The 21,488-nt window shown below is 52.6% G+C and overlaps 1 protein-coding gene across 7 annotated transcripts; it reads right to left on the bottom strand.

Moving 5' to 3' along the window:
• Positions 1-5,004: 5,004 nt before the first annotated feature.
• On the bottom strand, positions 5,005-19,764 carry SDSL (serine dehydratase like). 7 transcript variants are annotated; one of them, XM_027576805.2, is made up of 11 exons: positions 19,667-19,764; positions 18,173-18,300; positions 17,131-17,333; positions 16,291-16,362; positions 15,737-15,930; positions 15,466-15,505; positions 14,544-14,683; positions 11,354-11,442; positions 10,422-10,649; positions 6,180-6,304; positions 5,005-5,381 (listed from the first exon to the last, which is right to left on the bottom strand). In XM_027576805.2, exons 5-11 carry the CDS (start codon positions 15,908-15,910, stop codon positions 5,188-5,190), a joined length of 990 nt encoding a protein of 329 aa, XP_027432606.1. In that variant the 5' UTR covers positions 15,911-15,930; positions 16,291-16,362; positions 17,131-17,333; positions 18,173-18,300; positions 19,667-19,764; the 3' UTR covers positions 5,005-5,187. The 7 variants fall into 7 exon arrangements, with proteins under 7 accessions (XP_027432606.1, XP_027432611.1, XP_027432607.1 ...); XM_027576810.2 differs by having other exon boundaries at positions 15,737-15,902; XM_027576806.2 differs by lacking the exon at positions 16,291-16,362.
• Between the last annotated feature and the right edge of the window lie 1,724 nt (positions 19,765-21,488).

Genomic DNA, 21,488 nt, shown 5'->3' with positions numbered 1-21,488 from the left:
TAATTGCCCTTTGGTCCCAAATCTCCTCTCCCAGGGCTTCAGTTGGGTGAGCACCTCCTGGGCTACAGACTACATTTCCCATACTCCTTTGCAGCTAGGTGAGCCATGTGGTTAAGTCTTGGCCTGTGGGCTGTGAGGGGATGCAAAGTGTGCACATCCAGGTGATGCCCTTAAACAGGAAACTTCTTGCCCTCTATTTACTCCTTCCCCCACTGCAGCCTTGGTTATTATGGACCAATTTAGACTTTGTGGATGAAGACGGTATTTTCAGGGATGGTATACAATAGGATAGAAGGAACCTGGGTCCCTGTAAAACCTAGTGGAACAGAGCTGCCTACCTTCTCAGAACATGTGTTGTAGTTTGGGGTCTTTTCATTATAGTGACTTCATCTGTATGTGTACACATTTATTCTGTAAGCCAAAGACTTCTTGCCATCCCTCAATATTCATTTATTCTTCTTTCCCTGTAGGAGAACCTCTGGTTTTTACTGGGCATATGGCTGCCTGTTATAAAGACTACATTTCCCAGACGCCCTTGCAGCTAGCTATGGCATGTGACTAAGTTCTGACCAATGGGCTATGAGCAGAAATACTGTGTATTAATTACAGGGAGTGTCCTTAAAGAGAAGAAATATGCCTTTCTTCATCCTTTCCTTCCTGCTGCCTGGAATGAGGATATAATGGCTGGCCTCCCAGCATCCATCCGGGACTATGAGGTGACCATGGGAATGGAATTCATTCACAGCTGAGCAACCAAAAGCAAAGGAGTTGGGGTCTTTTATACCAATGAGACACTACACCAGCCCTAGGCTACCTAACTGCAGGCTTTTAAGTGAAAGAGAAATAAACATCTATTTTGGTTAAGCCACTTATTTTGTCTTTTCTGAATTACAAAGCTGAACCTAATCCTGATATACTCATGGGCATTCATTCATTCTGAAACAAACCAGCAACACAAAATAATGTAACTGGGTGTGCACGTCTGGGATGGATCCTTCGTTACCCCTCTGCATGGGACCCCGAGAGGCCAGTCTGCCCCAGAAACTCTGGAGGGGCTGGACATAGAGATTAGGAATATGTGAGCTCTACACCCTCATAAGAACAAGAGCACTACCAGGCCACCGTGAAGAGTCTTGGGCCCTCACCCCAGGTGTCCCGGAGTGAGGAGCTGCCCCTCTCTAAGCCTCATCCACCTCCTCCCTGTCAGTTAACAGTCCTACCAAGGCCTCCCAGGAAAGATGGGCATGAGGCTCTGAGTCAGAGTGATGCTGCCCCAGGCCCCAAGGGTGCATGGAAAAATTAGGCAACTGTCTTCTTAGGGCTGATGGCGTCTCTGGCTTCCACCAACCCCAACCGCCACTCACACCAGCTACTTCCAAAAGAGGCTCCTACCCACTGATTTAAAACACCCTCCCAGGGCGCCTGGGTGGCTCAGGTCATGATCCTGGAGTCCCGGGACCGAGTCCCACATCAGGCTCCCTGCTCAGCAGGGAGTCTGCTTCTCCCTCTGACCCTCTTCCCTCTCGTGCTCTCTATCTCTCATTCCCTCTCTCACAAATAAATAATCTTTTAAAAAAATAAAAATAAAAAAAATAAAACACCCTCCCAGCTTCATAAAACATTACCTCCCACCCTCCGCAACATCATTACTATTACATTGGGTTCTGCTTTGCTCTCCCTGTAAAGGCAAGCAGCATGAATCCTTGTGCCTGCAAACAAGAATGAAAAGTGCACCCCAACACAGGCAGAGAATGAAAAACCAACCACCCAGATTGGCCTCATTTTTGCCGAGGGCCAACCCCAGATTGGGCTCAAACCTAGGCAGCTCAAAGCAAGTGAGTACAATTCAGGAGACCTGTATGAATGGTGTGGCCCATCGGTCAGGGTTCTTCCTGTCCCAAGAGACAGAAATCGTGGGCTGAAGCATAAAGGAGAAGGCACTGGCCTGCACAAATAAACAATCCGTGGGTGCCCCCCAATTCCCTCTGGGAGTCCTGATAGTCTAACTTGACAGCTTGGCTCCTGGCTCCACCCTTGAACCAATCACTGTGGCCAGGGGAGATACAAGCCTCAAACTGGGTCAGGCTGTGGTCACGTGCTCCTCCTCCCGATTCAGAACAGTCACCTTCTTGCAGGACTTGTCAGAGGCTTTATATAAATATGTGGGCAAAGAGAGCATATGGTGTTTCCTAAATTGCTTTGAATCTGAGCTCAACAATCGGGAGATCCGTTATACTGGCCTTGAGCAGTGGCTGCCTCCTTTCGACAGAACAGAAGCTTTCAGTTTGCTCCAATCCCCACCGTTCCCAAGCGTCTAGCTCCTTGCCTACCTCACTGCAGACACTGAAGCTTGATATGTGGCTAGTGATGAGATGGTAAGTCCCAAATGCAAAAATGTGAAGCATTACACACTTGGAGGGAACTCAAATAGCCCTCACTTAATGGCAATATTCCGTCATAAATACATGAGTGTGTGCACTCTCCCACAGGTTGATGCATGCATGCAAGGTCACAGGCACCCAGGTGCACACACAACCACACACAGACCACTTGGGACACAAAGCCTCAGCCTCAGCCCGCACGTCCCCCCACAAGAGGGTCAGACCCTGCTCTGCAGGAACTGGGCCTCGTGTCCTGCCCTGTGCGGGCTCTTGCCAAGGCTGGGGAAGGGGAAGGAGCAGTGGTATGACGCTGGGTCCCCTCCCCACTGCCCTCCTTGTCTGGATTCCCAGGCTTGAGGCTGGAATAAAGGACTAGATGGAAGAGAGGCCTCAGGAGGCAGGGTGCCGGAGTCAGCCTGGCGAGGGGACAGAGGAAACCCACAGGGAGCCCAAGGGGTCCTCCAGCCCAGGGCAGGGGCCCCAGCAGGGGCAGGGGGAGCTGGGCGTGTCCAGGGCAGGTACACACACCTGGCGGCCCAGGCTGCCGAGCTCTCCGCACAGCCGTGGACAAACACAGAGACGCTCCTGCTCCCGGGACTGTCCTCCAGGCTCCCCATTCCCCCCACGGAGCGGTGTGAGAGGGCAGAGGTGGAAAGTGAGGATCCCTGTGCCCGGTGCCCAGCCTGCGACACCAGACCACGGCATCCGTGCGTGGCATCCACGGCCTCGGCTTCGACCACTCATGTCCTCGCCCTCTCCCTGAGCCTCCACCCTGCCCTTGGCATTCCTGGGGTGTCAACAAGGAAGGGCTACAGTAAGGTCATTGGCGGGTGTTATCTGAATGGGGTCAACAGGCCCCTCGGCTTCTTATCTCCGGCTCGCTGCGACCAGGAGGAGAGCAAACAGCAGCTGACAAGTCTCCCAGGAGTGCGGCCAAGGGCAGCAGCCTGACGGGGAGACAGAGCACCTGGGACTGAGGTGAGCTCTGCCGCTCAACTTCTCTGTGCCTCAGTTTCCTCATTTGCAAAAATGAACGTAACAGTATCGACCACGTGGGTAGTTGCGGGGGGTTAAATGAAATGACTGCTAAGGCCCATCTGCACACAGTAGGTTACTCAAGACATGAGTACATTCTGGCTCCTCCCCTCCCCTCATTGCTGGGGAGGAGTGTTCAGGAGATAGTAAGAAATATGCCAGGTCCATAGCAAGAATCCACAAACCACCCATCTTACAGATCAGAACACTGAGGCTCTGAAGCAGAGCACTGCTTGCCCAAGGCTAGTGAGGAGGAACAGCGTCAGGCTCGCTTCTGGCTGAGTCCACTGCTGGGGCTCTCTGCGCCCCCTCTGTTCTGCGGAGCTCACACTGTAGGATTCCAAGGTAAGGCTGGGCCGGGTGGCTTCGGGAGGCGCAGTGCTGGCAATCAAGGGCAGTGTCCGGGGTCCAAGAGAGAATGGGACAGAGGCAGAGGGAGCTCCCTGTGGCTCTCAAATTCTCCTCTTGAGGGAGGGAGGGAGGGGCCGCGTGGGCGGGGGGTCAGCCGGGGGAAAGGAAAGGAGTTGGGAAGCCACAAGTGGGCGTCTTCCAGCACAGAGGTGAGGCCGGAGGCCCTGAGAAGGGAGGGCACTTGCCCACGCACACACAGCCTGCAGGAGGCAGGAAAGGGGGCCCCGGTGGGAGGCCTCACTACCTACCACCTGCCAGGTGGACCCCACACTCTCTGAGCCTTGTTTCCAGCAGGGCAGTGAGGGTTGGCTAGGGCTCCCCAATGCCAAGATCTTGTGGGCCAGCCATCTCTGGGACCTCAGCACCCCCCCAGCTGGGGTGAGGGCCCCCGAGCGGCAGAGCCAAGGGAGGCTGGAGGGGCCGGGGGCGGGGGAGGGGGGGGGCCTCCCCTGCCCAGGGCCCTGCTTCCCCATCAGAGACACTTTGCTGCCCCCTGGTGGCTCCAAAAGATTCTAATTTCCCCTCCGCTTCCTAAGAGATGCTTCCCACCGGGGAGAGATGCCCAATTCCAGGACCAGCACCCACCCTCCTTGTGACCCACAGGTGTGTCCAGACCAACCTGGAGGTCCTGCTTCCATCCCCAGGGTCCCATCACCACCAACAGGCACACGAAAAGGCTGAGGTCCAAGAAATACAGAGTTATACTGAAAATCACAAAGTTTGAGCCTGGCTGGGCCATGCGGCCACTAGGACCTTGAGTGGGTTCGGTCACCGCCCCGTGCCTCAGTTTCCCCATCTTTAGAACAGGGATGATATAATGGTTTCTGCGTCAGAGTGCCTTTGTGAACATTAAAGAAGGCAATGAGTAGAAAGGTCTTAGCAGAGCTCCTGGCACATACAAAGCACTCGATAAAGCCAGGTGATATTGTCCTTGCCCACTCAGGCCTGAGCGGAGCTGCACAGAATGCCCCCCTCTCCTCCTGGGCAGGTCCCCCAGGTGAGGGAAGCCCTGTCAGGACTTCAGCATGACTGGACTGTCTTAGAGACCCAAGGTTTGAATCCTTGGCTTTATTGCCTAAGCTATGTGATGTAGAGTCTCTTCACTGCAGAGCCAGCCTCGAGGTTGCTGTGTGCCTTCTATGAGCTCACGAAGCCAGAAAGAGGGGACCGGCTGGACTTACAAATTCAACGCAGCGTGTTTATTGGCCAGGGCTGCAGGGCAGCCAAGGGAAGCATTTCAGGAGGGCTTCCTGCAGGAGGCAGCTCGTACAGAAGCAGGGGGCAGCTTCCACCGCCAGCCATGAGCACAGGGAGCAAGCCTCAGCCAGCTACAGGGGTGTCCATCCCAGACAAGGAGCCCTCAGCTCTGACCCAGCCGGGCTTTCAGAGCCTGCAGCCCTCCACCATCGATGCTGTTGCCTCCACACACAATGACCACGACCGAGGCCAGGGAGGGGCGCAGGCGGCCCTCAGCCTGGAGTCTCCCCAGGAGGCCTGAGTAGATGACAGCCAGAGCTGCCCCGCAGGCAGGCTCCACCAACATGCGCTCGTCATCTGCCCAGAGCAGAAGAACAGGGTGGATGAGAAGAGAGAAAGGGAGGAAGAAGCAGTTAGTGCTCAGTAGGCTCTGGGCACTGCAAATCCACGAAGCCAGCCAGCCAGCCAGCTCACAATCCATCATTCGTCTGACCCTCTCTCCATCCATCAATCTGACCATCCATCCCTCCATCCATCCACCTTTCATCCATCTATCCATCCATCCATTCCTCTATCCATCATTTGACTGTCTGTCCATCCATTAGTGTATCCATCAATCAATGTAACCATCCATCCATCCATGCGTCCATTCATCCATCCATGCATTCATCTATCCATCCCCTATCCATCACTTGACTGTCTCTCTGTCCATCCATCAATGTGTCCATTAAGCAATGTGTCCGTCTGTCCATCCATCCATCCATCCATCCATCCATTATCTACCTTTCCACTCACTCATACATTCACCCATTCATTTAACAAATATTTACTGAGTAGCCACTCCCTGCCAGGCCCTATGCTAGGAAGGTCCTGGGGGCACAGCAGTAAAGAAGACACACCAGGCCTCACCCTCATGGGGTTTACATCTAGCGCTGTAGATGAATAAGAACCAGGCAGCTATGAACAGAGGGCCTGGTGCATGGGAAGTCTCCAGCCTAGGTGGGAGGAGGGTGGAAGACTGGAGGAGGCTACCTGAGGAGGCGCCATGATGACTGGTAGACCCGAGTCACATGAAACTGACAGGGAGTGAACACCCAGAGACCCAGGGCCTTCATAGGTCCCCGAGCCTGCAGAGGGAGGGCAAGGCTCACTCACCCAGGAACTGCTGCACGGCGCTCACAGCCTGGACATCCTCCACCACCTCAGAGATGATCTCCAGTTCCTGCACGCATGCCAGGGCCCTCGCAGCCACAGTCTTGGCACCCAGGCTCTTGGCCACGCTGCAGGAGAGGGCAGGCCGGGCAGGGAGTGCCAGGGTGTGGGGCAGAGCCGGTGAATCCTCAGGCCTCTGCCCCTTACCGATCCAGCCCTCCAAGCCCCAGGGCCCCCTCCCGTCCTGCAACGGGCCGGGGCTCAGCGTCGCAGGAGCCTAGCACAGCACGGGCACAGAGGAGGTGCCCCCAGATCGGGTGCCCCTCGAATGACCGACAAATGCACAACATGCCCTCCAACTCTATAACCGTGATTGTGGTCTTCCGTGCACATACCCCATTTGAGATTTTTTGGGGTAAATTTAAAGTGAAAGCCAAGCAGGGGAATGGATTTGTTTGCATCTTATTCAGTAATAACCACTTCTCATGTCTATATGATAACTAGTATTTATTGACTATCTACCAGGTGACAGATACATGTGTTTTCTGTCATAATCCTTGTAATCTCCCCTTGAGTTAGAAATGTATGAGCTCCATTTTACAAGGGAGGAACCTGAGAGGCTCAGGGAGGTTAAGGAACTAGCTCAAGGACACACAGCTAGTCAGTACGGAGCAGAATGTGGATTCAAATCCAGGCAGTCTGGCTCCAGGATCCATGCTGTTTATCTCTGTGCTTGGGATCACCCACCTGCCGGTACCCTCCTGAGCTGGGCAGCGTTTCAGGCCCGGGAGAGCCTTTGGAGAGCCCATGAGAACTGGCCTGAGTAGCCCAGAGCACAGACTCGGGAGCCAGGCTGCCTGGTTTCAAACCTGGGCCCCGCGCTAGCAGTGGGACCTCGTGAAGGTCACCGCACCCCCCCCCCGAGCCTCAGCTTCCTCAGTCTGAGAAATGGAGGTAACGATAGTCCCGGGTTCATGAGATTGTCATGGGGGTGGAGCGTCTAGAAGAGGGCCCGGCACGTAGTAAGTTCTACCGAAGGGTTGGCGGTGGCTGTTAGCATTGCTGTTACTAAGAACAAAGTCAACAACGACAGCAAGAGAGACTCCGACTCAGAACTACAGACAAGCCAGTAGTGGTTGCCAGTGAGGGTCGGGGGAAGGGCGTGGGGCGACACAGGTACAGAGGATGGAGAGGTATGAACTTCCAGTTATAAAATTAATAAGCCACGGGGACAAAAAGTCCAGCACAGGGAATAGTCAATAATACGGTCATCGCTTTGTGTAGTGACAGGTGGTGACTCTACTCGTGGTGGTGAGCACAGCGGAATGTATAGGATTCCCGGATCACTACGCGGCACGCCTGAAATGAATATGATATTGCAGGTTGACTATAAGCATCAATTATAAATAAATTAATTAATTAATAAATAAGAACAAAGTCTGGGAGGGGAAACATAGAATTAAGTTGTAAGTAGAGGGAGACCATTGGGAGGGCACCCTACCCGAGGCAGGGTTGCGGGGCCAATCTCTCTGGGGTGAGAGATCCCAGCCGAAAGGAGGGAAGGGGAGGGGGTAGAATGTTCCAGGCAGAGGGAACAGCATGCACAGAGGTTGGTGATAGGAAAGAGTGTGACCTATCCAAGGGGCCGGAAGATAGGCCAGTGGCTGGAGTGGGGCCGAGAGGAGTGTGGATCTGGGCCTGAGAGCCTGGGGAAGGCATTGAGGGGTGTAAGTGGGGGATGAAGAGGCCCGTAGGTCAGCAGCGGAGGAAGGACAGACACCCTGCCCAAAGGTAGGCAAAGGACTCAGCGCAAAGAGGAAACAGCGATACCACTTGCAGGGATGCAGCCCAGAGAAATGGACACATTCGTCCCCATGCAAATGCCCATACAAGTGTTTGTAGCAGCACGACTCATCATAGCCCAAAACACAAACAGCCCAAACGTCCAGCAACCGAGGGTTGGATAAACAAGATGGGGTCCAGCCACACGATGGAATAGTATTTGGGCCACAAAAAGGAATGGAGTGCAGATGACAACATGGATGAACCCAGAAGACATGAGGCTGAGTGAGAGAAGCCAGACACAAAAGGCCACGTATTGTATGACTTCATCCAAATGAAATGTCCCCAGCAAGCAAGTCCATAGAGACAGGCAGTAGAGCAGTAATCAGCAGGGGCTGGAGGGGAGGAGGGGTTTGGGGAGGGGTGATGAAAATGTTCTAAAAGTGATTTGGGTGATGGAGGCACAACTCTGAATATACTTAAAATCACTGAACTATACACTCTAAGTGGATGAATTGCATGACACATGAAGTATATCTCAATAAAGCTGTTATCAAAAAGAGCACCAAGCATAGCCAGGGGATGGAGGGAGGCTGTGACAGCCATCCCGGGGAGTGCTGATGCCCTGGTGTGGGGACAAGGGCTGGAGAGGAGCTGGAGACCGGTGGGAGAGTGGACAGAACTCAGCAAGGTGACTGCCAGGTGGGTCCGGTCAGAGCACCGGGATGGACGTCATTTACAAAAATGTCAAGTCCGTGAGCTTCACTTAGTGCTGCACTGTGCCAGGCTCTGAGAGAGGTACCAGGGACTCAGAGCTCAATAGCCAGTCCCCATCCTCAAGCCCCTCCTTCCAATTAGGGGCCCAAGCCAGCCCATCCACAAGCTCTTTCATGGCTGAAGAGTGACACGGAGTGTCTTTGGGGTCTTTACATATGGGAGGCAACTGCCCAGCTGAGCCTTGGAGGATTTCATCCACATAAGAGGGACTGGTATTTCAAGTGGAAGGGAAAGGAAAGGCTCAGAAGTTAGAGGCACAGATAATATTCAGGGAAAGGCAGCACAGAGACGCTGGAGGGTGGGTGGCGTCAGAAAGGAGTGGAGATGGTACCAGAAAGACATTAAGGAGACCCATATGTCCAGATAGAATCCTCGTTGAAGCAAGGACCGTTTCTCTAACTGGCCAGCCAGAATCTTGCACACAATAGGTGCTTAACAGAGATGACTTAATAGGCTGTCCTGATTTCAGCCACCTTGCTGTCATACACCATGATATCCTAAGTTCTAGCACCTAATGGGTGCTTAATAAAATATGGGCAGTACTGGCATCTGTAGGGGGTGGAACAGTGTCTCCCCCCAAAATTCCCTTCCATACAGAACCTCAGAATGTGACCTAATTTGGAAATAGAGTCTTTGCAGATGGAATTAGAAGATAAGGTCATACTGGATTAAGCTGAACCAAAATTCAGTGACTGGTTCCCTTACAAGAGGAGAACAGACACACGGAGGAGAAGGTCATATGAAGACAGAGGCAGAATGAGGTGGCTACAAGCCAAGGAACACCAAGGATTGCCAACAACCACCAGAAGCTGAAGGAGGCAAGGAAGGATGCTCCTCCCCTAGGGCCTTCAGAGGGAGGGTGGCCCTGCTAGTACCTTGATGTCACACTTTTAGCTTCCAGGGCTAAGAAAGAATGCATTTCTGTTCTTTTAAGCCACCTAGTTTGTGGTCATCTTTATGGCAGCCTTAGGAACTAACAGCATCTGTGAAGATGATAGTGGTGATGCTGGTAAAGGATATAAGATGAGGCAAGGTCCGGAGGCTGGCCACTCTCTATTAGTTAGTTAGTTGGTTCATAAGAACTTTTCCTCAGTTGAATTAAAATCAGTTACATAAAGTAATAAGGAAACACTTCTCTAATGATATTGCAGAAAAAATGAAACTATGTTCATGATATACAATATGACCTAGAAAAATAGAGTTTAGGAAGGATATGATCCTAACTTAAAAATATATGATCAATTCATTCATTCATTTCACAAACATTTGTTGAGCACCTACTACGTGCCAGGCACATTTCACTTGTATGTAACTATGCATGCACGGGGGAAAAACAAAGACTGGGAATATGTAACCCATTGTTCATCTTTGGATGGTGAAACTGAAGGTGCCGTTTTGTTTTCTGTTGCTTATTGCTTGCCTACATATTCTCACTTACCTGCAACACACTTAAACTGCTTTTATGATACAGAACAATGAAACTTGTTTTATTAATTAATGAAACTTAAATGAATCATATCCATCTACTTTTTTGGCATTGCCTTCTAACATTATTGTGGTTGGAGTCCTAGGGTGAAGTTGAGTCTCTTGGGTACGCCCTATCTCCACTGGTTGGGACTGAGAGGCCCTAGGATGGCAACACCCCCACCCTCCAGCCCACCACAAATGCCCCCAGCCCATGCCTACCTGGTGATGTCCGGCAGCGTGACTAGCCTGCCCGCCTTGACGGCTGCATTGAAACAGTGTGCCCCTTGGGTCTCCACAGCTATGATGGGCACATGCTGCCAGCCCACCTCTGCCAGGCCAGCTGACACCCCAGCCAGGAGCCCTCCACCCCCTACTGCCAGCACCAGGGCCCCCGGTGGGGTCCCCAGTGCTGCCTTCAGCTCTCGCACCAGGCTGGCGTGGCCTTCCCTGGGGGGAAGGAGAAAGCAGGGTGAGAAAGGCCCCCATTCCCAAAGGCTGACATATGCACAAACTCTCCTTATCGCCACTCCAATCCCCATCCACAGCAAGGGGAGCAGAGACCCTGCAACACTTAGCTCACTCAGCTTTCATCCACTCAATTCATTCATTCACTCATTCTTTCCCTTCCATCAACCTCCCAGCCATGTTCTCAGACATTATCCCATTTAATCCCCTCCACAACCTTGGAAAGAGGCAGCATTAGCATGTGTGCTTAAGAGGGGACCAGCATATCAATTGGCAACCGTCAAGTTCTGGGCCTGGGACCCAATGTCTGGGCCACTTACTAGCTATGTGATCTCGGGCAAGTTCCTTGACCCCTCTGTGCCTGTGGAATGGACATACAACACCCACCTCTAGGGCTCTGGGGAGGATCAAATGGATTAGATGCATCCTGAAGTACACTCACTAAGCAGGATTGATTATTGCCATTTCCATTGTACACATGTGGAAACTGAGGCATGCGGAGGAGAGATACTTTGTAGAGTCACACAACTTGCAAGTGACAGAAGCAGGGCCTGAACTCTAATGTGCCTGGCTTCCAAGCCTCTTCTCCTCTCTAGGCCTCAGTTTCCCCTTCTGTCCAATGGAAGGACCCCAACTCAATAAGGGTCTGGGCTCTGAGCTCCATGGGGGAGGGGCAACAACCTTACCAGATCAGGGGGTGGTCAAATGGAGGGACGTTCACCCAACCATCCCTCGTGGCCAACTCTTGCGCCTTCAGACTGGCCTCGTCCCAGACCTAAAGAGAAACCAAGGGCCTCAGGAGCCCCAGGAGGTGGACCGCTCTGGAGGCTGGAGCAGAGCCTGAGGTCTCCTGCATGGCCCCAGGGTCTGACGGGCTGGGGAGAACCCCAAGGGTGAGACCAGAGCCGGGGTGTGCCCTGCAGCCTCCTGGGACAAAGGCAGAGGCTTCCACCTGGATAAATGGATGTCATGTGCTTTCCACAATCCCAACGGTCAGCCTGCAATGCTAGGGGAGGGGGAGCTCCAAGGCCAGCTAAGTGGTTTCCACTTCTAACAAGCCAGTAGGGGAGAAGCCCCCTCAAATCAGAGCCCCAAAGAGCAACTTGGCCACTACAGATGGTGTCCATGAAAATGAGCGATCGGCCAACGGATGACCTGCCTGTTAAGTTCGAGCAGCCAGAGGTAGCCCGGGTCTCGACAGACCTGCACGGACCACATCAGGGCTGGGTGCACTTTTCTCACGGGCTTGACGTCAAATCTGTGGCAGAAGTCCGCATCCCCACGGCCCAGCTCAGAGGTCGCTTGCAGGGTATTTTCTGGCTGGGGGACTTTGCGGGGCAGTGGGCAGGGCAGCCTGCAGTGCCAAGGGGCAGGTGCCCCAAGAGTGGCCCTCTGACCCCTCTCTGTGTGTCTCCTCCACAGGAGCCCCGAGGCTCCCTGTGGGGACTGAACCCCAGTTGCCACAGAGGTGACAAGCCATTGACAGCCACTGTGAGCTTTCTTCTCCTCCCTGTCTCACTTCTATCCCCCACGTTCTCTGCAAGCACCTCCCAAATAAACTACATGCACCCTAATCCTTGTCTCAGGGTCTGCTTCTGGGGAACCCAAACTAAGACAGGATTTCGGAGGGGCCCCTCCCCACACTGGCCAATTTCAGCAGAAGCTAAGTGGCAATAACAGCCCCCTCTTCCAAGGGGCAGAGGGTGGCAAGGGGGCCAGAGGTAGCCTTCGCCCATCCTCTGGCCCCCTGCAGCACCCCCTCTTGCCCATCCCATGCTGGGGGACACAGAGAAGACAAAGAAATAGTCTCTGTCCACAAGGAATCTCCCATCTAACCGAAGAGACAAGACTCATTCTCTTGAGTTATTGAAACAAACATGAGATTTAAATCCATGCAGTCCTTGAGGCCACTCACCTGGAGCGGCCCCTCCTCACAGGCTTCCTGCCTCCTGTCCATTGCCCGAGAGCAGCCAGAGTGAGGGCCCAGCGTGTCCCTCCCCTGCTCCAAACCCTGCCGTGGCTCCCCAGTGCCCTATGCCAGCCTCACCTATGAGCCGCCCTGCCTGCTGAGGTGGCCGTCCCCCTCTCTGGCCTCACCTGTCACCCCTTCCCCCAGGGGCTGGGCTGCAGGCGAATGGCATGCACCATGCTCGCTCTCATTCCAGGCCTTTCTAGGCTCTTTCCTCTGCCCACGACCCTTTTCCCAGTGGGAGGACTTGTATTTCCCTTTCAAGATAACACAAAGGGTCCTTCTAGGGGAGCCTTTCCTGGATCATCTCCCCAAGTCTGAGGCACAGCCTGGCAGTAGTCGGGACCACCGCCCAGTTCCCTAGCCCCTCCCTCCATCAGAACCACATGTCCACGCCTCTTGTCATGTGACCGCTGTCCCTCCCTGCCACAGAGGCCGGAGTACATTTCCTCACCTACGCTGATGGGGGCCCCAGCCGTGGGGCTTGCTTTGGCCAATGGCATGTGGCAGAAGTGACAGTGTAACAGTTACGACCACAGCCTTGTGGGGCCCTTTCCCCCCACTCCTCCTGCCATCCACCTGGAAAGGAACACATCCCAGGTGGCCACCGGTCCAGAGGGATGTGGGGCACATGTGCAGACCTTAATCCTGCCTGCAGCCTGACGCAGAGCCACCCTGGCCCTCTCACAAGAGAAATCAGGCTTCTCATAAGCCTCTGATATGTGGGGGCCCGTTTGTTACGCAGCATGATCTAGCAGCAATAGCTGATTAAAACAATATGCTTTCTCTGTTCTTCCTCAGGGCCCCGTGCTTCCCCATCACACTTACCACCGTCTCTTATCACCATCTGGTTATCTGTGTGTCTCCCCAGCAACACCTGAGCTTTGTGAGAGCAGAGACCAGGCCTTACTATCTCTATTTCCCTATCTCTAACATAGTACAGGCACAGAGTATGAGTTCAATGAATATCTGTTGGAAGGAAGGAAGGGAGAAAGAAAGGAAGGGAAGGAGGGAGAAAGGGGATGGGGGGTTGGACGGATGGATGGATGGATGGATGGACGGACAGATGGACTGACGGATGGATGGATGGATAGATGGATGGATGGATGGGTGGATGGATGGGTGGATGGATGGATGGATGGATGGATGGATAGGTGGATGGATGGATGGATGGATGGATGAAGGGTGGATGGATGGATAGATGGACAGATGAATGGGAGAGAGGGAGAGAGAGAGGGTGATGGATGGGAGAACAGGTGAATAGATGAATAAAGAGAAGAAAGAAGGGAGAAAGCAAGGAAGGAAACTGGACACCAAGTATTTGGAGACCAGCTTTCAGATACCATGGTTTTAATTTTAGTTTTAATTTTAATGGTTTAAAAAAAAAAAATCTCTTTTTCAGGGAGCTTTTTTTCTTCTCTCCAGGAAGGTAGAAGGATTACATGTTTGCATCTCTGTTTCTTCGGTAACAAGATGAACCAGCGATATCCCTGGTGGCGGACACCTTTCATTACTGGGGTGGTCTCAGAATAAGAAATGATGCCACCCTCATCTTTCTTTATGCTTTTTGTCTCATCAAAGGGCAAACATTTTTAAATAAATAATACCAAGTGTTAGTGAGGATTATAAGGAGACGGACAGACTCCTGGTCCATAAGCTTCCTGTTTCTCCTGGGTTCACACAGGGGAAATTTTCTCAAGGTAGGTAGAGGCAGGAGGTCCCAGGCCTCATATACATCATGCCTCACTCCCAACCCTCAGCTCAGCCATCCTAGGAGAAGACTGAGCTCCAGGCATAGTTCATCAAAAAAGAAAGAAAACAGCAGGGAGATACCATCTCCTAGGGCTGAGGTGGGGGTAAAGGGGAACAGCCCACCCTAGCTGGCTTCTCCTTCCTGGGGTCCTTACCTTTCCGGTCAGCTGAACCTCAGCCCCCTCCCCCTGCAGCCTCCTCACCACCTGCAGGGAGGTGCCCTCCGGGAGCACAATGGTGGCAGGGATGCCCAGTTTCCGAGCGGCATAAGCAGCAGCAATCCCTGCGTTGCCCCCTGTGGAAGCAACAGAAGGGGGTGCAGTGGGCAGTGCTGTCTTAGCCTGTTAACATACTTCCTTCCCTCCCCCTCCATTTCCCTTTGTGGGTCACTCCTTCCTGGCACTCATATGCTCTACCTTTGAGTCCTCTTTCTGGTCCCAGAGGTGGATATGTGATCTAGATTGACTCAGTCAGAGAACTCAGAGAACCCCTAGCCCATGATTGGTTCAGGGATGAGTACATGATCCAAGCTAGGTGAAAAAGACCAATTCATGGATTGAACTGGTCCAGGACACGGGAGGGGAAGATGGAGAAGAGCCTCAGCTGGGCTCCTTAGCCTTAACTGGCTACCAAGCTGTGAGAACCATCAAGAAGGGGGTGCTTCCTTTTCACTAGGGCTGATAGGATGATAGGAGGCAAGCCCAGAACTCCTGATGGTCATCCTGCTGCTAGGAAGTCTGTGTGAAAATAAAGCTAGTACAGAGAAAAGACAAGTCAAGGGAAGAAGAGATACAAAGGAGAGCTCCTGGATCCAGCTGTACCTGAAAGCCATTTATCCCAAGAATTTTCAGTTCTTGGGGCCTGTAGCTTAAACCTGTATGAGTTGGGTTTTTGTCACTTCTACCCTGAGTCCTGAATGATAGGAAGAGGGCTGGGAGAGAACATGAAGTGGCCATCTGACCATGACCTTGAGGGGGCTGGACCTTTAAGAGGAGCCTGATCCCTGGACAGCTACTGCAGCTCCAGCGAGCTCTTCCTCCCCCCACACAGCCCGGAGGACCCAGCCCCGAGGGTCACCTGAGGAGCACACCAGGTGTCTGCATCCCTTCTTGGCCATCTGGGAAGAGAAGGAATGGGGTTAGGGACTGACCTAGGCAGATGTCACAGAGCCTGTGTGGGATGGAGTCAGTCCCTCTTCAGCCCACCCCGACACTCCTCACTCCTCATCCTGCCCACCCATCTCGACAAGTCCACTTCTCCCCTCCTGCCCTCACCCCCAGCCAGCCGGCATCCATCCCTCTCCTCCTTCCCGAACCATCTCACTTCTCCCCTCCCGCCGACACCTCACCTCCTGGCAGAAATGCCCAATGCCCCGGATCTTGAAGGAACCGGCCGGCTGCACATTCTCACACTTGAGGAAGACAGTCGTGCCTGCCACCTGGGAAAGCGCCCAGCTCTCCAGCAGAGGAGTGACGGTGTGGAAGTGCTCGGCCCTAGCGCAGCCTGTCAGAGAGCTGTCCATTCCAGCAATCACCGGGAGGCCTGCAGGAGAGCATGAAGGCCACAGCCCAGGCAGCTCTGGCAAGAGCCCCCTTCCCCAGGACACGGGAGGGGAAGATGGAGAAGAGCCTCAGCTGGGCTCCTTAGCCTTAACTGGCTACCAAGCTGTGAGACTCCAGGCAAGGATCTGCTCCTCCCCGGGCCTCAGTTTCCCCATCCGGACAAAAAGGTTTGGACTAGGGACCCTTACATTCTGTAACTGTGGCTGCCCACAGGGCTGGGGGTGTAGAACATGGCCAATACTTGGTGATGAATGAATGAGCATGGGACAATTCATTCATTCTTCATTCATTCATGCGTGCATGCATGCAAAAAAAAAAAAATCTTGCAATGAGCACCTACTATGTGCCTGGTGGTTCCAGGGTTTGGGGCGCACAAGTCAGAGGCAGCCCCTGCTCTGCCGGAGCTCACATTCTAGTTGGGGAGACAGAATCACACAATTTCAAACAGGGGCGATGGGGGCGGGAGGCAGTGTTTCAGCAAGCACGGTCAGAAACGGTCTCTCAAGAGAGAAAATCTTTTTAAAAATTTGTATTATGGAGAATTTAAACATAGCAAAATATCGAGAACTGGATAAGGAACCTCTGGTGTAGCCCATCACTCAGCTCGCACAAGCACTCCTGGCCTGCCTTGTTCCATCCATGCCTGCGCCCACCCCCCTCCCTGGACTATGGTTTTTTTCCCTCCTTTATTCTTCTTATTATATTTTCTTCCTATACTACTTTATCTGTAAATACTTTGGCACGGATCTCTAAAAGCAAAGAACTCTTTTTAAACAATATAGCCACATGGTTTCACAACTGTATACATTTGTGCAAACTCACTGAATTCTTACTCAAAGTGGACTAAATTTTTTTTTTTTGAGAGAGCGAGCAGGGGGAGGGGCTGAGGAAGAGGGAGAGAAAGACAGAGAGAGAAAATATCTTCAGCAAGTTCCATGCCCAGCATGGAGCCCAACGGGGGCCTCAATCTCATCACCCTGAGATCATGACCTGAGCCGAAATCAAGAATGAGATGCTTAACGGACTGAGCCACCCAGGCGCCCCGGGCTAATTTCATTTTATGGAAATCATATTTCAAAGATGCTAATTTTTTAAAAAAACGTCACCACAATACCATTATCACACCTAAAAATATTAACAATCATCTCTCAATATCATCAAATATCTGGTAATTGCTCACCTTTCCAATCGTCTCATTAAATGGGATAAATGGTTGGCTTTGCGGTCAGTGATTTGGGGTCTCTAACACTTTGAATCAGGATGCAAATCAGATCTGTGAGTATCAAGTTGGCTGAGAGGGCTTTGAATTCTCTTTCCATCTGCAAGTTCTCCAAGGGGAATGTTCAAGATGAGTGACAGCAGGGAGCCCAGGGAAAAGCACTCCTGCAGAGGGGACAGCAGGCGGAAGCACCTTGAGGGAGAAACGAACTTGCAGTGTTGCCGGTGTGGGAAGAAGGGATTGGGTGCAGGAGGCGAGCAAGGAGAGGTGGGCAGGGACTTGGGGAACCTTCCAGCCCCTGGTCAGGAGCTGGGATGTTATTCTAATTCTACTTGCAGTGGGAAGCCGTCTGGAGGTTTTAAGCAAAGGCACAGTTAGTGAATGACCCCGTGGGAAAAGACAAGAAACAAAAAGGGAGGAAATGAGAAGAGGGGGGAATAGAGGGTTGTTTTTTTTTTTAAGGAGCAAATGCAACCCCTCTTTTTTTCTCTGGGGCAGAAAAGCATTGGGCCAAGCCCTGCAGTTCCACTGCCGGCCAGTAGGAGGAGCGCTGCAGACTCCCCCCAACTCCAGGGTCCAAGCTCCTTGTTTACGCTTAATTAGGGCTGTGCCCCCTGCCCCACCAGAGGGCTCGAGGTCTCCCGTCTCTGCATCTGACCCAGGGGCCCTTGTTGGGATGGCCCTGGGATTCCCCAGGCAGGGCAGAGTCTGAGCCACCTCCACCCAGTTCCATCAGGGCACTGGGCATGGCACTGAGGGAGAGGGACCTATGGGTCACCCAAAGTCAGCATACCTCAGCCTGGGCCTCACCTCGGCTCTGGGCTTAGGGGTCAGTCAGGGACCAAAGTTATAAACCAGCTCAGTATTCCTAGCTGTGTGACCCAAACAAGTGCCTCAACTTCTCTGTGTCATGTTCCCTTCTGCCCTACTCTATGTCAGACATCAGCCAGTCATCTAGAGGCATCATCTCTCTGGGGCCTTCTAACCGTGCGGGCATGCTTACCCTTTCTCTCACATGTCTATAGGGCACCTGCGAGGTGTAGGCCCTGACCTAGGAACTGCGGATACCACGGTGAGCAAGACAGACATCTCCTCTTGGAGCTGATGGGGAGATCAGCATTCAACAAATAACTGTATAGACAAACAAAATAATCAAAAATGGTGAAAACTACTAAGGAAAACATACATACAGGGAGTCTTAAAGAGAAAAACAGGGACACCTATTGTGGATAGAAAAGTCAGGAAAGGCCTTTTGCAGGAAATGACCATTAAAACTGAGACCTGAAAAATGAGAATGAACTAACCACACAACAAACTGGGAGAAGAGCTTATGCATCACAGAATCACTGTGTGGGTGCAGTGAGGCCATATAGTGAAGGCATCGACTCCACGCCTGACACATAATAATAGCTAATAGTTGTGTAGGACCTACTACCAGCCAAGCACGGTGCCAAGAACCTCATAGACCATCTCGTATAATCATTACAACTACCTGGAGATAGGTTTGCTTATTAGTTCCATTTTCTAGATAATGAAGCTGAGGCCCAGAGAGGTTAAGGAACCTGTCCAAGGTCACACAGCTGGAAATGGCACGGCCAGGATTCAAACTCAGTGCATTTTGGCATCTGTGCTCTTAACACCATGCCATACTGTCTCTACTAGGTGGTAATGATGGTGGTGTTGGTGGTGGTGGGTAAAGGTGTGAGCATTTCCTACTTAATTGCCAGTTGTCCTTGGGAGCCCAATGCCCCTGGCTCAGCCCCCAGTCTCCCCCAGCCCTCTTGGTTATACTAACAGCCCACAGGAGAACGGCAGGCTTGTCAAATGAACAAGCCCCAAAACTTCCAACAGCCTTATCAAGCCCAGATGCCCGTAAGGCAAGGGCGGCAAAGCTGGACTAAGGTCTAGAGTTAAGGAGGGACCGTGGCCTAGGGACACATGGCTCTCGAAGCATGTGGCCACCACTGGGGCTGAGCTGGGAGCCCTGGGCCCTCTCTGCCATGGAGCAGTACAGTGGGAAGCCTGGAGCTTGGGTTCAGGTCCCAGGAAGCATGACCTTGGCCACGTCACCTTTCCTCACACAGCCTCACCTGCTGCCTCTATGAACTGGGCCCAAGTAAGGACCATCTACTGTTTCTGCCTTCTTTGTCCCTCAGGCTTTTCCAGAGGCCACCTGGGGGACACTCCCAGCCAAACCCCCGATGCCAGGGCAGGGAAACCTTGGCTGGCAAATTGCCCAGTCCTGCCCCTCTGGCAAGCGGGAGCTGCTCCCCAGCCATCACGAGTCCGTGGCACCCAGCCTTCTCCAAGGCAGGATACACCAACAGAGCACCCTGAGTTAAATCAGTGTTCCTGGGAGGGTCTCGCACCCATACCTTCTCACTTTCTGTCCACTCATCCTGGACCTTGCCCAGGAACCTTCCGGACGACCCTCCACTCCCATTCACACACGCACACGGAGCCCCAGAAGCACTCTTTGGGCCCCAGGCCCTCTTACCCGCCTGCCCAGCAGTCCCCCGACCCAGCTTGGCTCCAGCTCGCTGCCCACCAGCCCGCCTCGGCACCCCTCTTCCCGGCTTCCCGCAACTTCCTGTGGCCTTGGCCCCGCCTCCCACGTTAAAGGGCCAGCTCCCCGCGAGAGGAAGAAAGGGCACCAGATCAACTTTCACGGCCTCCCTGTGCGCTGTCCATGGTCCCATTTGACAGATGACGATGCAGGCTCAGAGAGGGAGACTCACTTGGCCAAGGCCACCCAGCCAGCGAGAGACACCCCGGACGACCTCTTCTGTGACACAGACATGTCCAGATCTTCTTACAACGAGCCCAGGGCTTGCCCTGAGTGCCAAGCCACGACCCCTGACCACTGTCAGGGTCATCTTCTCACAAAGATGAGAAGGCATCATTTTTTCTGAAGCACCTCCACACCTCTAATATTTTACACCCAACAAAGGAAACCAAACAGTTATTTATTGTTCAAAGGAACGTCTTTGACCATTCATTCGTTCAACAAATATTTACTGAACACCTACTATGTGTCAAGCCCTGGGACTTCAGTCTCCAACAATACAGCATGTCCCCTGCTCTCATGAACTCCCAAGGGGCCACCAGAGAGCAGTTGCAATCAGTGTTCCCAGATGTGGTCAGGCAGAGGTGGGGCAGGGCTGTGGACAGCCAGAGCGGGTACCTTACCTGCCCCCAGGAAGCTGGGAAAGCTTCTTGGAGGAAAGCAGGTTTGGTGCTGGAGATGTAGGCAAGGACCAGGGTCCACAGGGATGCCTGTGCCATTCCAGAGTCTGGACCTTGCCCAGGAAGGCTAGGGAACCATAGAAGGCTGTAGGCAGAGGAATAACATGATCAGACTTACATCGTCACCATCTCACTGGGTGAAACTGAGCTAGTCACAACCATCTCTGAGCCTCAGTTTCTCTATATACAAAATGGGAGGCGAGCTCCAGGAAGGACCTGGCAGCCGAGATATTCTTTGCCCTTCTAGGACTGTGTGTGACCTCCGCAGACTTGATGATTAATTCCTGACTGCTTGGGGTCACATCGAGCTGCTTGGCCAGGGTCCTTGATGAGGACTCTGGCAGCTTCATAGCCATCCCCCCGTTAAACCTGTACTCGTCCTTGTCAGGTGTCCTGTCCTGGACTGGACCCTGGGGACAGACAGGTGGCAAAACCCAGTCCGTACCCCGAGGTGGCCCCTGGACTAGAGGGCAGAGAAAGCCATCCAACTCAGTGACAATTTTACCACCCCCAGGAAGACAGGGAACAGAAGGTCTCTTAGGGCAGCTGGGTGGGGATGAAACGAGGGAGGGCTTCCTGGAGGAGTGGGGTCTTAGCACACAGCTCAGACTAGCACAGGAAACATGACAGCCCTTGAACAACATGGATTTGAACTGTGCGGGTCCATTTGTACGTGGACTTTTTCCAGCACAAGCCTGTAAATGTATTTTCCCTTCCTTATGATTTTCTTAATAATATTTTCTTTTCTCTCACTTACTTTATTGTAAAAATTCAGTATAAAATACATATAGCTCACAAAACGCATGTTAACCAACTTTCTGTTATTGGTAAGGTTTCTGGTCAACAATAGGCTTTTGGGAATTAGGTTTTGAGGGAGTCTCTGGCAGAGTTGATGTGAGGATCAAACGAGTTAATATATGTAAACTATTTAGAACAGTAGAAAGTGCTCTCTGTGTTCAATGCTATTATTGGTATTAGCATTATTATAAGAGGTGACACAGCAAATGGCAGAAATTACAAAGGTGGCAATGAATGTTTGAAGTTTGGGAACAGGACATCATCATATCACAGAA

This window comes from Zalophus californianus, chromosome 14, assembly GCF_009762305.2.
Source record: "Zalophus californianus isolate mZalCal1 chromosome 14, mZalCal1.pri.v2, whole genome shotgun sequence".
In the NCBI taxonomy this organism is placed as follows: domain Eukaryota; kingdom Metazoa; phylum Chordata; class Mammalia; order Carnivora; family Otariidae; genus Zalophus; species Zalophus californianus.
This window is presented reverse-complemented; position numbering and strand designations above follow the sequence as displayed.

What these genes read in the sequence shown, in the direction of transcription:
- SDSL (XM_027576804.2), bottom strand. An exon ending in AGGTTCAGCTGACCGGAAAG is followed by an intron (nt 11,443 to 14,543) that starts GTAAGGACCCCA and finishes GTTTCTCTTTAG; the next exon opens with GTCTGGGACGAGGCCAGTCT. An exon ending in CGCCGTGCAGCAGTTCCTGG is followed by an intron (nt 5,382 to 6,179) that starts GTGAGTGAGCCT and finishes TGCTCTGGGCAG; the next exon opens with ATGACGAGCGCATGTTGGTG.